This window comes from Medicago truncatula, chromosome 5, assembly GCF_003473485.1.
Source record: "Medicago truncatula cultivar Jemalong A17 chromosome 5, MtrunA17r5.0-ANR, whole genome shotgun sequence".
NCBI lineage: Eukaryota > Viridiplantae > Streptophyta > Magnoliopsida > Fabales > Fabaceae > Medicago > Medicago truncatula.
This window is the reverse complement of record NC_053046.1, coordinates 1,774,662-1,790,245: the sequence shown is the minus strand read 5'-3', so window position 1 is coordinate 1,790,245 and position 15,584 is coordinate 1,774,662. Positions and strand designations below refer to the sequence as shown.

Below are 15,584 nucleotides of genomic sequence, written 5' to 3'. Positions count from 1 at the left end.
AAAAAGAAAAATTTGGGCAATTTGAAAATTGTCACACGCAAATAGGTCTTGGAATTTTATTTAGCACACTATCGACAGGTTCATCTTTCTTATTTTAACGGGTTAATTGTTCAAATTTACCCTGTAATATACTTTATGTTTGAAAAATGACCCAATAAAATATAAAACATATATTCTAGCATTGTAACTTGAATTTCTTCTTATTTAATTTTGACCACCCTATAATATACGTGTAGTCTAAAAATGTGACCTACATGTTGAATTTTTTCACTATTTTTTTCATACATGTTTAGCACGTTAAAATATAGCTATACACAAAATTAAATTTCTTCGACTAGGGATAAATTAATTATGAATTTTTATTCCCTCATAATTATGAATTTCTTAAACAATTTATAATTAATCTGTATCTCGTTTAAAAATTACAAAATTTCATTGTGAAGGTTCTTATCATGTTCTAGTCATGCCTAAAAAATTAGAGAATTAAATTTGCTTGTGAGTATACGCTTACGCGGAACAAAATTTCAATTTTGCACGTTTGAGTTGAAAAATCAAAATAAATTTAAACGACTTCGAAATGCTATGAAACTTTACAGATCCTTTTTATGTATTTTTATAGATGTCTCTGCAAATAATGAGCTCAAAATTCGATTTATAGATCGAGATTTATGTTGTTTTATTTTTGAGCTTTTGACACTTTAAAAATTCATAATTAATTTGTCGTTTGTCGAAAATTTATAATTTTTTTGTTAAAGCCATATTTTAACGTTCTTAACTCGCCTCTAGGAAATCATGATAAAATTCAATCTCTCGATTGCTTTTTTGGACTTCGCGTATATTACAGGTTATAAATAATAAAAATATTGAATTACATCTTGAATTACATGGTTATTTAATTACAGGTTCAATTTTCAGACTTCACGTATATTACGTGGTCAATTTCAATCAATAACCATATTTTAAATTGCACTTTTGTTGACAAAATGATAAACCTCTTTTATTTCGATTTTTTTTAGGAAAAAAAATAAAAAATAAAAAAATTTCGATTTATGACTGTTTATATATTATGTCACATGTGAATTTACGATTAATTTTTTGTCCGGGCTCCATAAATTTCCTGGCTCCGACACTGTTTCTTTTATAGTAGTACTGAATATTAGAGGGGTGACGGCTGCCCCATTTACTTACTACTTAGCTCCGTCCCTGCACACCACACCCACCCACACATTCTGTGTATTTGAGAGATCAAATTACATTAAATTATTGTTGCATTAATTTTATACTGTTCAATATAGTTTTACTTGATTCGTAATTTTCAAAATTGACTTTGATATTGTAAGTTTATTTTATATAGATCATCTATGTAATTTTTTATACAAATCTAAAATCATTTGATATGCTATTGAGACTCACTAAAACTAATTGTTTACGCATTCATTCTTACATAAACAATATTCATTCGTTATTCCACATCCATGTTTTTACTTTTACACACTCGTCACTTATTCACACTTTCAAATTTTTTCCTTGATCACATTTTCTTCTTCTAGTTTGAGACGCTGCTACAATTCGTGAATCCTTCTGTTTTTTTCTCTCAAGAACACAAGATCGCGACAAGGGCTCGAAATGTGTCCAGTCAAATTTGTCTAAGTTTGATTCGACTAAAAAAGAACTGGTTCAACTCAAAACTCGACTCAAGTACAAAATAAACATTTTATTTAGCTCAAATTCCGCTCGTTTAAAATTCACAAGGTAATTGGTTTGCCTTGTTAGTTTCAACACGTATGCTCGAATCACACAATTGATTTTTTTTTTTTTAATAACAAAGTATATAATGGAGACTCGATCAAACAATTTATTTTTGTCATACTTGATTTAGAAACTTGTCATGAGACTAAACAATCATGTAGCAATGGACCAGATAAAAGAAAAATTATTTTCTTTCACAAAATCACGAGACAACTTTTTGTTCAAAATATCACAAATGTCAAAATACTATTTTTATGTTCCAACATAAAAAATATTACATCTCAAGTACATGTATGTACTCTTACATACTTGTCTTGTCATCATGTTTTGTCCAATACTTTGTTTGATGAATTGAACAAGAGAAATGATATTTGTACATCTACTTTGTGACAACTTCTTGACAACTTTCTCTCTCATACTCATATTATGTTTTTATTCTCTCTCTTCATTTTTCTCTCTCAATTATTTTTGACCAATGAAAAGTGAAAAAAAAAGTTGTACCAAAAATTGTCTAAAATAGTTGTTCAAATATCACTACTCATTGAACAAACCCTCATTGTTTAACGTATTTTAGAGAGTTTTATAGGATGTTTACGCTGGTCAGATTTTACAATCCAAATCGCATAGGGCGTGCGAGAAAGTTTGACTAAGCCCACCAAAACATTGAGCCCATAAATAACGACAGCCCAACAAGAGTTTAACTAAGCCCACGGATGTGTGAGTGGCAAAGAAGCGTAGGTCGTAACCCTAAAATCTGAAGTTCGATAAAATAAATATCCTTTTTCTTCATTTCTCTCTCCCTCTCTCTCGATCGAACTCGCGTCTCATTCACCTCTCTCTCATCATCGTCTTCTTCACTCTCGCTCTTCAATTTCACATCATCAAACTATGGCTGAAGAAGAGGTTATTGTTGCAGCACCAGCTACAAGCCCCGTTTCTTCTGATTGTAAGCGCAAGTTCGAAGATCTACACTCTCAACCCACCGAATCTAACACTGACGGTGCAGAAACTGACGCCGCTGCAGTTGCTCAGGACGATGTAAACAAGCGTCCTCGTCTTGAGGACGATAACCAGAATGACCTAGGTACAACATTTGTTCGTAATTACTTCATTTTTCATTCACAAGAATCATACCATGGCTATTTCTAGCACAAGCCTTATGTATAAGCTATTTCTATAACAAAAGATAAAATTCAATGAAATTAAACTATCTTGGAGAACTTAAAAATAAGCTATGTAGCAAAAGATGAAATTAAACTATCTTGGAGAATTTCTGAAAATAAGCTTATGAACAATGTTATAAGCTCTCCCAAATAATGAAAGTAGATAAACTCAAACAAGTCAATCCAAACAAGTTCGTAATCTTTGATCATTATTCTTGTAAGATGCTTAATGGATTCTTTCTTGATATATATATGCTTATGATGAAATCTTAATTAGTTCATATTTCATTCAAAAGAACCATATTAGTATACAGTTAGGTCTGTTTGGATAAACAACATTTTTGCAGCTTATAGCATAAGCATGATAAGCTGTATTTCTATAGTAAAAGATAAAATTAAATTTTGTATAAGTTAAATCTTTTTCATAAACTATGTTGGAGAAGTTATGAAAGCTGTTTTCATAAGTTCTCCCACAGTCTCACAAAACTTATGGAAGTAGATAAGCTAAAATAAGCCAATCCAAACAGCCCTTAATTTTATTCTCTTAAGATGCATAATGTATTTTTTTAAAATATTTTTTTGATAGATTTGTACTATTTCGCTAAATAACCAGTTTTATTTTGCCGCTGTTGTTATTGTTGCTGATATGCTAAATAAGATATTTTTTTTAAAAAAAATGCTTTGATTATTTTTACAATATGCTTTAATGGCAAGGAATTGTGTTATTGATGTTATGTTTTGGTGTTGGCAGCTAATACTAATGGACATCAAGAAAAGAAGGTTGCTGAGGCAGAAACAGATACAGATACAGAGGAAAATGCTCCTTCGGAGGAAGTTCAAGATGTATCTAAAGATAATTCAGAAGAAACTGCTGAGCCTACTGATACCAATGAGATTCTGGTGGAGGATGTCAAAGAGATTCCTGTTGAGGACTCTGGTAAGGAAAATGACAAGGAGCCATCTAAAGCAACTGAACAACCATCAAAGGAGTCAACTGAGCAAGACGCTTCTTCTGGAGACAAACAACCTGATTCCAGCTCTATTGACCCCACCTTACAGCATGATACTTCTTCAGGACAAAAGCAACCTATATCTGGGTCTGACACAACCACACGAAAAATCGAGGTTCCTAGCAATAAGGTATGTGTATTCTCTTAGGCTTGGATGCGTAGTATTGAGCTCAATCATGTTGCATGCCTACTGTCAATCTTGGACTGTGTACAATCAAACTGGACAATGTTTTTTTGAAGATAATGATGTACTTCACATATTTCCTCTTTTGTTTGCTGATCAATTATATGTTTGATGTATGCTTTAAGTTGATTTCAAAATTGGACTCCTAATGTGCATCATGTCAATTGTTTTGGACTATGTTTGTTTTTTACCGAGTTGAAATAATCAAGCTCGCCTGAGTTCAAGGCACTCGCCACAAAAATGCACGAGTTATGGACACTGCCAATTGTTTTTTCTAAAGTTCAAATGATCACACTTGTCCAAGTATAGGGATTTTTTTCCACCCACTTAGTTATATTGAGCAAGATTGTGAGGGGGAGTGTAGAGGAAAAAGTCAAATTTGCCAGAACTTGTTTTTTTTTTCCACCCACTTGGTTATATTGAGCAGGATAGTAAGGGAGAGTAGAGGAAAAAGTCTAATTTGCTAGAACTTGTTTTCTCCTGCTTAATGGTAGCACCTATTTGTTAACCATGCGTGTCAGCAAGAAGATTCACTCAGTGTACAGGGATGAGATGAGACCATTATGATAGTTGAATGAATACAAAAACATGTTTATAATTGATTACACTGGAAATTAATCTGGGGTAAACACCCATTTCAAAAAAAGATGATGGAATCTAGTTGGGTGATTCTGTCATGTGTGGGGAAGACCTATTGAAGCCTCATTAAGAAGACTAGATGCATGCTAGGATTGAAGTTTGCGAACTTTATTTTGAATGAGCTTCATTTTACATTCAGTTTCAAGTCAAACTTAAGGCAAAAGTCAGTTTCCAATCAGACCCAACTGAAAATTAATCGAGAGGTCAACGGATAATAGTCCAATAGGAGGTAGAGGGTGATAAAAAAAATTGGATCAACTAATTAATGAAGATCTAAATTTATTGTGTTTACCTTTAGACATGATCTACAATAGGGCATTAATTGTTTGATCAATGTTGACCTCTGTTGTCAATAGCAGCCACTACCGGCACTATCGCAGCCAAAAATGACAAAATGCGACGCAGTGCTACAAGGCGGAGCGTTTGGTGAAAGCGGGTGAAGCGGCCGATATCCGGTGGAGCTGGGCGGCCAAAATCTGGTCAGAGCAAGCACTATCTGGGTCAAAATTGTACAATCGGAGCAGCTGGATCTGAGTTTACGCGGGTCAAATTGTACCCTTCATCCTTTTTCACGGTCAAGAGAAGAAGGATGAGGAGAAATGAAAGAAGAAATGAAAGAAATCTTTAATTGTAGCGTGAAAAAACTGAGGAGGAGAAGTGAATGAAAGAAGGAGATTGTTTGTTTATCGGCGTTGCATGCACATAATTAGGTCTAGGGTTTATTTGTTAGTGAATACTTATGTGGGCTGGCCAAATTTAAACCCGAGAGTATAATGGGCTTAAAAAAGATGTTTTGTTTTATTACTTTCACTGCACGGCCTCTTTTGACCTTTTATTTAAGAAAAAAACCAATAGTAGTTTTTTTATTTTTTATTTTTATAATAAATAAAAAACAATAGTAACATATTTAAATAAAAATGGTATTATTTATTAATAATAGATCAATAATGGTTATAAAAAATAATAGACCACTACTTAAGTAATAAAATAATAGCAGTAATATAAGGTATTTTAGTATTTTTCATGAATTTTGTAATGTTTAAGGTATTTAGTATTTTTTTAATAGCATGGTATTTTAGTATTAAATTCATTTGTGGCTGCACCGCCTAAATAGCGCCCGCTACGCGGCCCGCCAATTTTTGGGTTGGCGCCGCGCCGCATTGACAACAGAGATGTTAACCACCTCACTAAGTGGAAAATAACTTTGTGGTTGTATCTCTAGTAGCTTAAAAGTTTTCCATACAACCTTCTCTGTGCATGGGCCATTGATTGTTTGATCAATGTTCATCTCTACTTAAAACTCCGTTTTGCAGGTCTTCCATACAACCTACTTTTGATTATGGGTTTTCTGTGCATAGTTCTTTCCTTTATGTTATCGATAATGGGTGATCATTTTCCTTCTTATTTTCTTTGTTTCCTTAAGGACTGAATGGTTTTTTGTCCACATTTGCTTCCTATGAAGCTGATAAGTATTAATGATAATGTTTCAGACAGGCATATTTGTTTCTTACACCATGACTAAAAGCTGTGTTCTGTACAAATCCTAAATTTAATTTCTACGCTGGATTGGAATCAGATTAACTTGATAGATTTATTCCATTTATGTTCAGGTTGGCGTACTTATTGGCAAGTCTGGTGACACTATACGGTACCTGCAGTATAATTCGGGCGCAAAGATCCAGATCACTAGGGATGCTGATGCTGATCCTCACTCTTCAACAAGGCCCGTGGAACTAATAGGAACTTTGGAAAGTATAGATAAGGCAGAAAAGCTAATGAATGCTGTGATTGCAGAGGTTAGATACCATATCCAATCTATATCTCAGCTTCCTTTTTCTTCTCTTGCTATTATATAGTTCTTACATTGTTTCACTTTTGAAATTCCACAGGCTGATGCTGGAGGTTCTCCTGCACTTGTAGCTCGAGGCCTCTCCCCTGCTCAGGCTATCGTGGGATCTGATCAAATTCAGATACAAGTTCCAAATGAGAAGGTGATAAACTGATAATATCTGTCTATTTATGTTTTCCGTTATTCACGTTTTATGTTAACGTAGCCTTAAATCACAACATTTATGCAGGTCGGGTTAATCATTGGGAAAGGTGGGGAAACAATTAAGAGCCTGCAGACCAAAACTGGGGCACGCATCCAGGTAGTTATTGTTTGTTTGTCTCGTACTCTTTTTACTTTAGTATTAAACCCTTGACATAAGTGGTAATTAAATTAGAAACCAATTAGCCTGCTAAAAGATCGATATAATATGATGGTTGCATATTTATATCAAAGAAAACAATAATTAACCTGCTAAAAGATCGATAAATTATGATGGTTGTATATTTTATATTAAATAAAACAATGTTGACGTAGAATTGTTTGCATGTCAATATGTGTAAAAGCGTATTTTTTAAAGAAGTGATTGCTCATAACCCAATCAATTTAACATTCATTATCCCATTGCTGTTGTCTTTTTCGTAATCTAACTAATAGTCTAATAGGAAATCAGAATGTATATATATCTAGAACACAATAATCAAATACAAATAGTTACTGCCCAGAGCACAATGCTCCTTCAGAGCACTAGATTGCCCTTTGTCTTGCATAAAATCAGAAAATACACAATTATGAAGATTCCTTAACCTACTTAACTTATTACATTATTACTAAACCCAAGACATAACAGACCCATTCTCAAGCAACTACTCCCCCATTTTATTAATCAAATCTCATCATTCTCCCTGGTCTCCTTTCCACTTTCTATCAGACAAACCATTTGTTAGAAGTTTTCACATTTTGAATTGGTACATTTTAGTAGTTTGTTGATCGTTATCCCCTTGTAGTAAAAGTTTGTGGGTTTCAAATTCTTAGAGCCTAATTTACTCGATTGTATGAGATGTGATAATGGAAGTTTTGAATTTTGAAAGCTGGAGAAAGTGGTTTGATGCTTGTACATGGCATTCTTTTAGGCTTTCTCACTTTCATCCCGCTATTTTGGATTTTGCTTATGGGCTCTGATGATGCTATTTTAACTGTTTTAGTTGATACCTCAACATCTTCCCGAAGGTGATGATTCTAAGGAAAGGACTGTCCAAGTTACTGGTGACAAGAGGCAAATTGAAATTGCGCAAGAGATGATAAAAGAAGTCTTGAGCCAGGTTTGTTTGGCTGTACATACATTGTGATTATAAAGTTTGCAATTTGATAGTTTAAATATTATTTGTGCATATTTCCGTTTTACCAATATTATTATATCAATGCCAACTTTTTGCGTATTTGATATGTTGATATTCCTTTTTATTTTGTAATTTTTTGTTGTATTTTCATGTTAAAAACATGGCATGTGAACTCATTTAGTCACTCATTGCATTTTCTGTAATAAATTGCATCAAGTTTTTGTTGACTTAAAGTAGCCTTGATTATCTTGTATGCACCCAGACCCATATTTGTGCCAACTTCTGTCTCCTTTCTATCGTGGACTGAGGTTTATATGTCATGCTGATTGGGGAATGACTGGGTTATATAGCTTAAATTAGATTGATTGCAATGTGATGTCGTTCTTATCATGGTATTGGATAAGATATTTGAAGTAGTATATGGAAGGTTTTTCTATGTTTTGCAGCTGCTTGAAAGCATGTATCGTTAGTTAAGATTTGTTATTGGTGACTGATTTTGACATTATTCATGTAATTACGAGTTCTATTTATTATAGCTTCATTTGATTCTACCATGCCAAGAAATAATAGTTTTGAAGAATGATTGCTTTTAATAGGGATTCCTGTAAAATAGGGATCTAAACATTTCCCACGTTGTTAGCATGCATAAAATAGAGATCTAGACAAACACTTTATATGCTTACTCTATATGGGTTTGGTGTAATCTACAGTTGCATTTGCGAAATCAATACAAATCGTGATTGTCGGTACGGGAGTGTCCATGTATTTGATGTCTATTTGATTCATTTATGGAAGTATTGTATCAATTGTTGCCATGCAAGTGAGATAGATAGATCACCTGAAACAGTGTTCATGAGTTTGGAATTTGAACAATAATCCATGCCAAGGTCAATTAAATCTTTTAGGAAGATCGTATATGTAAACCAAGATGACAGTTGCAATGATTTTTTTATCTTGAGGTGCCAATTTCGAATTGGTTGGCTTTAAAAATGCAGATTTGGCCATTGCCTTTTCCCTGGGGTCAGCATTGCTTTCTTGATGTAGCATAGTCAACATATTCACTCTCATGCTCTGAAGAGAGGTGGCAGGCATTAAAACCTCCGATTGCAGGATGTTTAATGGTTGGTAAGATTGCTTCAAGATTTAAAAATAATGATTCAGTAAGACTATATTGTGATGGCCTTGGCGCTCAAAACGAGCAGCTGTATGATTTGCATGAGACCTTCTGGAAGATAATAGTCATACCTGGTGAAGTCATGTCTTCTCATGATTTTAACTGTGTTGGAGTTCTATTCCTCTATCTAGTTCTGTTATGAGATAAACATAATAAGTAATTATTGTCATCTGGTCTGTTTTGATGTTGATTAAATTTTAATAAAGGTAGTCATGTGATCCGGAAGCAGTACAAATATGTTGTGTTGATTTACCTGCTTTATAACATATCTTTGACCTGATGATACACCTGGTTGAAAAGACTACAGCAGCCATATGATGAAGGACCAGTGTTGATATTTGTGTTCATTTACCTGCTTTTGAGCATATCCTTGATCTGATGATACTCTTGGTTGCAAATACTAGCATATATTAGATGAATGTTAAGTTGATGTTTTAAGTGCAACAAATAAAAGAAACTTGGTTGACCATCTTTGTCTAGTTATTGCTGAATTGTTTGATTGAAATTTAGCTTATAGTTTAGCTTTCGCATTGTCTTAGTTTTGCTTTTGCATTTGCCAGTCTTCTTTCATTCTTTTTACTGCTGAGGTGACATTTTTTCTGTGATAATATTGAACGTTTCTTTTGCATAGCTGTTTACTTCATTATGTACTGCAGTTGAGCTCTTAGATGATATGACAGGCTATAAATGTTGCATTGTATTGACAGCTTGCTGCTTGTTATTTTGCCGCTTGACATTTGGTAGAAGTTTTGATGACATAGATATGCGAAAGTTTTTTTTTTTTTTTAACCTTTTTACTGTTTTTGGAGGAGTATGCCATTCAATTCATTTGACTATCATCACAATAAAATGAACTATCATCAGAATTAAATGGGTGCCCAGGATTACGAAAATTGGCTATTGAATCGTGTATTTAATATTTAATTTGATCAGTATAGCTGCATCTTTGTTGTTGACTGATTCTACTTCTGATATTATTCTGGTTATTAATATATTTTCCTATTACTTACTTTTCTATGCTTTGCTGGAATAGCCTATCAGGTCATCATCAGGTGGTTTTGGCCAGCAGGCCTACCGTCCGCCACGAGGATCTGGTGGTCCACCCCAATGGGGTCAGCGAGGTTCACATTATGGCCAACCACCATCATATGACTATCAGCACCGCGGGCCATACCCTTCTCATAATCAATCATATGCACCTCCTCCTTATGGAAATTATCCTCAACATATGGCTCCAAGGAGCAGTTACGGTTCTGGTTGGGAGCAAAGGCCTCACCAGAGTTTTCAGGGACCACCCTCACATAATGGTGGATATGATTATTATGGTGGACAAAGCGGTCATTCATCTGAAGCTCCTTCATCTGCCCAGCATCCCAGTTCAGTCCCCCAACATGGTACCGGTCCTTCTCCTTTACCCTCCATGGGCCCATCCCCAGCTCAGATGAATTACAATTATGGACAGCCTCAGGGTCAGGATTATGGCCATCAGACACCTTATCAGCAGGCAGGACATCCTCAACAAGGTTATGGACAAGGTTATGATGAATCGAAGTACGAAAACCGTGGCCCTGCACAATATCCATATGGAGGACATTCAAATCCTCAGCCAACTTACCCTCAAGCCAGTGCTCAAGCGAATTATGCACCTCCCCAGCAATATGGCAAGCCACCGTTGTATGGTGTGCCACCTTCACAAGGACAACATCCACAGTCTTATGGCCACCCTAGAGCCACTCAACCAGGCGAGATTCCGTATCAGGGTTCTACTCCAGCACAATCATATGGCACAGTGCAACAACCATATCCATATGCATCATCTGGGCCATCACAAGCAGCATATCCTACATATGGGTCTGCACCAGCTGCAGATGGTTACAGTCACCCGCAGTCTGCACCTGGACAGGTTTATGCCCAGCCTGGCGGACAGCCCAGTTATGGGCAACCAGGTGCCCAGGCTGTAGCTAGTTATGCACAAGTTGGTCCTACTGGTTATGGATCGTACCCGTCTTCCCAGCAGACTTACCCTGAACAACCAGCCCCTAACAGTGCAGGTTATGGCTACCAAGCACCCCAGGATCCTGCTTACAGCAGTGGCGCTGCACAGACATATAGTGCAGCTCCAACTGTGCAGCCAGGTTATGTTCAACCTACACCAACTCAAACTGGTTATGACCAATCTAACCCACAACCAGCAGGCTATGCAGCTGTACCACCAGCAGCCGGTGCTCCTGCAGCATACGGCAAGACAGTATCACCTCAGCCCGCTGCTTATGCCCAATATGACTCGACCCAAGTTTATGGTGCTCCTCGATGATTTGTTTTTGGGTATTGACAGCCATATTTTAGTATTAGCATGTTCAATTTTGTTGTCCTATTTCATGTAACTTGCTATTCATTATCTTGTAACCTGTACTGCTTTGAATTGTGAACTTACAAATTTTCTCGTTGAAAGCACTGATGTTGCAGTTTCTAGAGATTAATATCATAGGTGGTTTAGAGTCTTTTGTTTTTACAAAAGCCCTGAAAAAAAAAAAAACGACTTCCAACTTTTATGCTTTGCGGAAATTAATGATATTCTGGTCATGAAATATTACATAATATTGTGAGGTTAAAACATATCTTCATCTGTTTTTTATGCTCGAATAAGCTTCATTTTATTTAATTTGTGAATATTACTACAGATAACATGACAGGTTGTAAATATTAAGGTTGAGTTAGATTTCTATTGATGAAAAAATTGGTGGTGCGCAGGGTGTTCAATTAAGTTTTAAGATATAAGATATAAAGTTTGATTTTGATTGATAAAAGAAAAGTAACATTTTTTTGAAGGAAAAAGAAAAGTAACATGGTCAGTGAAATTTCCAAGTGACAAGGTCTGTCGAATTTCCCCATTGTCTTCTTACTTATGATGTGGTTTGACTTCATTTTGGGTTCTAACTTCGCCCAAACAATTGTGCATATAATTATGAAGTTGTGTTATTTGAACATTCATATATGTGACAACTTTTGTGACAACCAAAATTTTAGAAAGGAAATGAGGTAGTGGCATAAAAACCAAAGCAATAAAGAGAGAAAGTAAAAAGAAAATGTGAGTATGAGAGAGAAAGTTGTCACAGAAGTTGTAAAAAATGATTGTTCAAATATCATTTCTCATAATTATGTCAACGGTATTTTGTATTGCAGTTGCAAAACGAGTCTCTAAAAGCAAGCATTGCGAGTTTCGAGCATGATGATGTATTTCAAAACGTGGTTAATCAAGCTAGCGATCAAAACTTGATTTCTACCAATAGTTACTTTTTAAAAATGTATAAATTTAACAATAAAATAAAATAAAATACCATGACCATAAGTTCAATAAGTGATTATCGATCAAATTAACAATAACATCGACATGGAAACAAAATATAAAAACTGAATTTAAAGCTTAAATGACAAACAAGATTTAGAATTGGAGCCTTCTTTAATGTTATGTTAGATTCTGATTGATGAATATCATTCTCACCGCAGTAGAAGCAGCAGGAGCCACAATTTATTTAGTCAATGATTGAGTTAGAACTTGTAGCAACGTTTGAGGAAGAATCTCCCAATTTAAAAAAAACACCAATATTATTATTTGTGTCTTCTCCAATGGTTCCACCAACAATACCTAGAATCCCAACCTCCTATTATTATTACAAGAAAAAGGTTTAATATCTCTTGCAACACAAAACACCATTACTATATCCAAAAGGGCCAAAACTATGTGGAGGTAGTCATAGAGTTAATATAAGATGGTTTTTGAATCAATACACCATCTAGGCAATGAAATTTTTTCTACTTCACATACGTTAGGAGGGCATCAAAAAGCTCATAAGGCGGAACATGCATTAGAAAAGCAACGTAAACAAAGGTATGATTTCGGGTGTTACAATGGAATCAATGATTCAAAAAACATCTAATATCTTTTTAAGAAAAAAAAAAAAGCATCTTATATTAACTCTAATGAAGGGAAATATGAGAAAAAGAATTAAGAGAAATGTGGCTTCTTTGATGGTGTATTGGTTCTAGTGAACATATCTCAATTTGGGAAGAAAGGTGGCTCTCTGATGGATCAGTGTTACCTAAGTTTGTCATTCTCGGATCTGAATTGGTTTATTCGACAGTTGCTAATATTATGCTATCTAATAGGACGAGTTTGAATGTGAACTTGATCAATATGTTGTTCAAGTATGAGGTGACTACTTAAGATTTGACGACACCTCTGTATTCAAGTGCCTCAATTGATATGGCAGACAGGAGGTTACTCCGTTAAACCTGCTTATCGCTTTTGTATTGATGAATTAATTGGTACAAATCTTTTGAAGGTTCTCGGCAGCTGGAACCTTGTGTGGAAGCTACGAGTTCCTCTGAAAGTTAAAAAATCACTTTTGGAGAATTTGCCGTGGTTGCCTTCCCACATGATCACATCTTCATATGCACGGAGTTGATTGTCACGATGTTTGTGTTATGCGCGCACATTTATCATCTATTTTTTATTTATGCCGGTAGCAATTATTTGTGGAGACAACAATCATATCATATGTAGCATGTAATAATGCTAACGCAGCTGCTATTATTTTTGAGATTCTAGGACACTACCTTGCTCAACTGTCAACTTTGGAGCTTGTGGAAACAACGTAAGAACAAGTTGTGGAACCAAGTGTTGTGACTCTAACTACACTTGCAGGATGCGCTACGCAGATTCTACATGACTGGAAAACTAGCGGGTTAGGTTCGAACTGCATCAGTCCTCAGTGACATGCAGATATGAGCAAAGTAATTGGCCTCTTATCAGAATTACAGCGGTTAAAAGATCTTCAGTTGGAACATGTTGATTCAGAGTTAGATTCTAAGAGAATTGTAGATTTATTGCTTAGTAACAAAATAGACATGACTGAATTTGGATGTGTTCCTAGTACTTGTCAAGACATTGTTAACTCTCATTTCATAAACTCAAAGATATAATTTGTTAGGAGGCGAACCAATGGAATAGCTCATGCTCTTGCAAAAATAGCCACATCACATATCTAAGTAACTACCATATCATGATTGACATTCCTACTTGCATCCAAACCATTATTATGAATGAAATGCTATCAACACTTTCGTGAAATAAAAAGAAGAAATCATTGCATATTAAAAAATAACACATACTAAAAAAATAACTAGATTACCTCATGTATTATTTGTGGTGCTCACTATGGTGACGATGTATTTTTTTTTTTTTTGGTGGTAGTCAATGTACCACGCCAGTTCTACACATAATTTTTGTTGTACCACGTCGTTTTAATCGTTTCAAGATGATTCAATTGTCACATGATTTAGTAGGTTTTCCAAATTATCAGCACGAAATCACATACATAGTGTCTATGAAAATGTAGGTAATTTTAAGACAAGACTTATATGCGGTTCCTTATACACACTTCAACTTAGGGTGTATTTGTTTTAGCTTTAAGAAAAATATATTTTGTTTTAGAAAAATCTGAAGCTATTTGTATTTGTATACTATTCAAAAAATCACTTTTTAAAAAAAATAATGATTTTTAACTAGTTCATGTGTTACCTCCTTGTTTTAAAAAAATAGATTTTGAAAAAAGTTAATCCTAATAATTTTTCATTTTGAAGTGAAAATAGAATGTTTTAATAAAATGATTTTTATAAAAATCCTAAACAAACACTTAAAAATGACAAAAGTATTTTTTTTTAATTATAAAAAAATAGATTTTTTTTTCTTTGAAAAATAATCCAAAATAAACGCACCCATAATTTCTTTTGTACGACATTTTAGTATAACAAAGGAAATATAATCATTGTGAATTCTTTTTTTTTTGAGGGAATGATCGTTGTGAGTTCTAACCACTAAAGTGATGTATGTAGTTGAATATTCTAAACCAGCTTTTTTATGTTCACAAGCTACAATCTTTTTCTCCAAAGAAATCATGAGAACGTTTTTGCAACAAGGCATTTAGAGGGAAATGTACTACAGAACTTGAAGGAATCGTCGTATGAAATTGTGATTTTTTTTTTTGGAGAGTTACCACATTCAATTGTTGCCATTGTGGTCTTTTTTAGACAAAGGAGAAAACCTTTTTCAAGTAGAGAAAGGCGAGTCAAAATCTTGCACTGGAGTTGGAGCGCAACGCGCAAGTACTCAATGTATTGAAAAAATAGCGATTCGGTTCATAACAACAATTAAAAGTAACAATTGAGCGGAAAAAATGAAAGAAAATAATTTGAAAAGGACACGCCTAAAACATCTCATAGTAAAACATGTGATAAACAAGGAAGATACTCATCAAATGTAACAAAACGTCTGAACTATTAGCTCTCAACTTAATCAATAAACAATAGAAATAAATATAATTATTTGACTGCAACAAAAAAGAATACCAAGTCATAAGTTCAACTAGAGTAGCAATTAAATTAACAATGACATTGACACAGAAAACAAAATATAAAACTGAATTTAAAGCTTAAGT

General features: G+C 34.4%; 1 protein-coding gene across 1 annotated transcript; it reads left to right on the top strand.

The window, feature by feature from the left end:
• Positions 1 to 2,510: 2,510 nt before the first annotated feature.
• LOC11439962 (far upstream element-binding protein 2) lies at positions 2,511 to 11,633 on the top strand. The gene is made up of 7 exons (XM_003610864.4): positions 2,511 to 2,833; positions 3,664 to 4,052; positions 6,356 to 6,541; positions 6,635 to 6,736; positions 6,824 to 6,895; positions 7,779 to 7,895; positions 10,121 to 11,633. Exons 1-7 carry the CDS (start codon positions 2,638 to 2,640, stop codon positions 11,399 to 11,401), a joined length of 2,343 nt encoding a protein of 780 aa, XP_003610912.2. The 5' UTR covers positions 2,511 to 2,637; the 3' UTR covers positions 11,402 to 11,633.
• The last annotated feature ends 3,951 nt before the right edge of the window (positions 11,634 to 15,584 follow it).

What these genes read in the sequence shown, in the direction of transcription:
- LOC11439962 (XM_003610864.4), top strand. Translation starts at nt 2,638, where the DNA reads ATGGCTGAAGAAGAGGTTATTGTTGCAGCACCAGCTACAAGCCCCGTT. An exon ending in TCGAGGTTCCTAGCAATAAG is followed by an intron (nt 4,053 to 6,355) that starts GTATGTGTATTC and finishes ATTTATGTTCAG; the next exon opens with GTTGGCGTACTTATTGGCAA. An exon ending in AAACTGGGGCACGCATCCAG is followed by an intron (nt 6,896 to 7,778) that starts GTAGTTATTGTT and finishes TAACTGTTTTAG; the next exon opens with TTGATACCTCAACATCTTCC.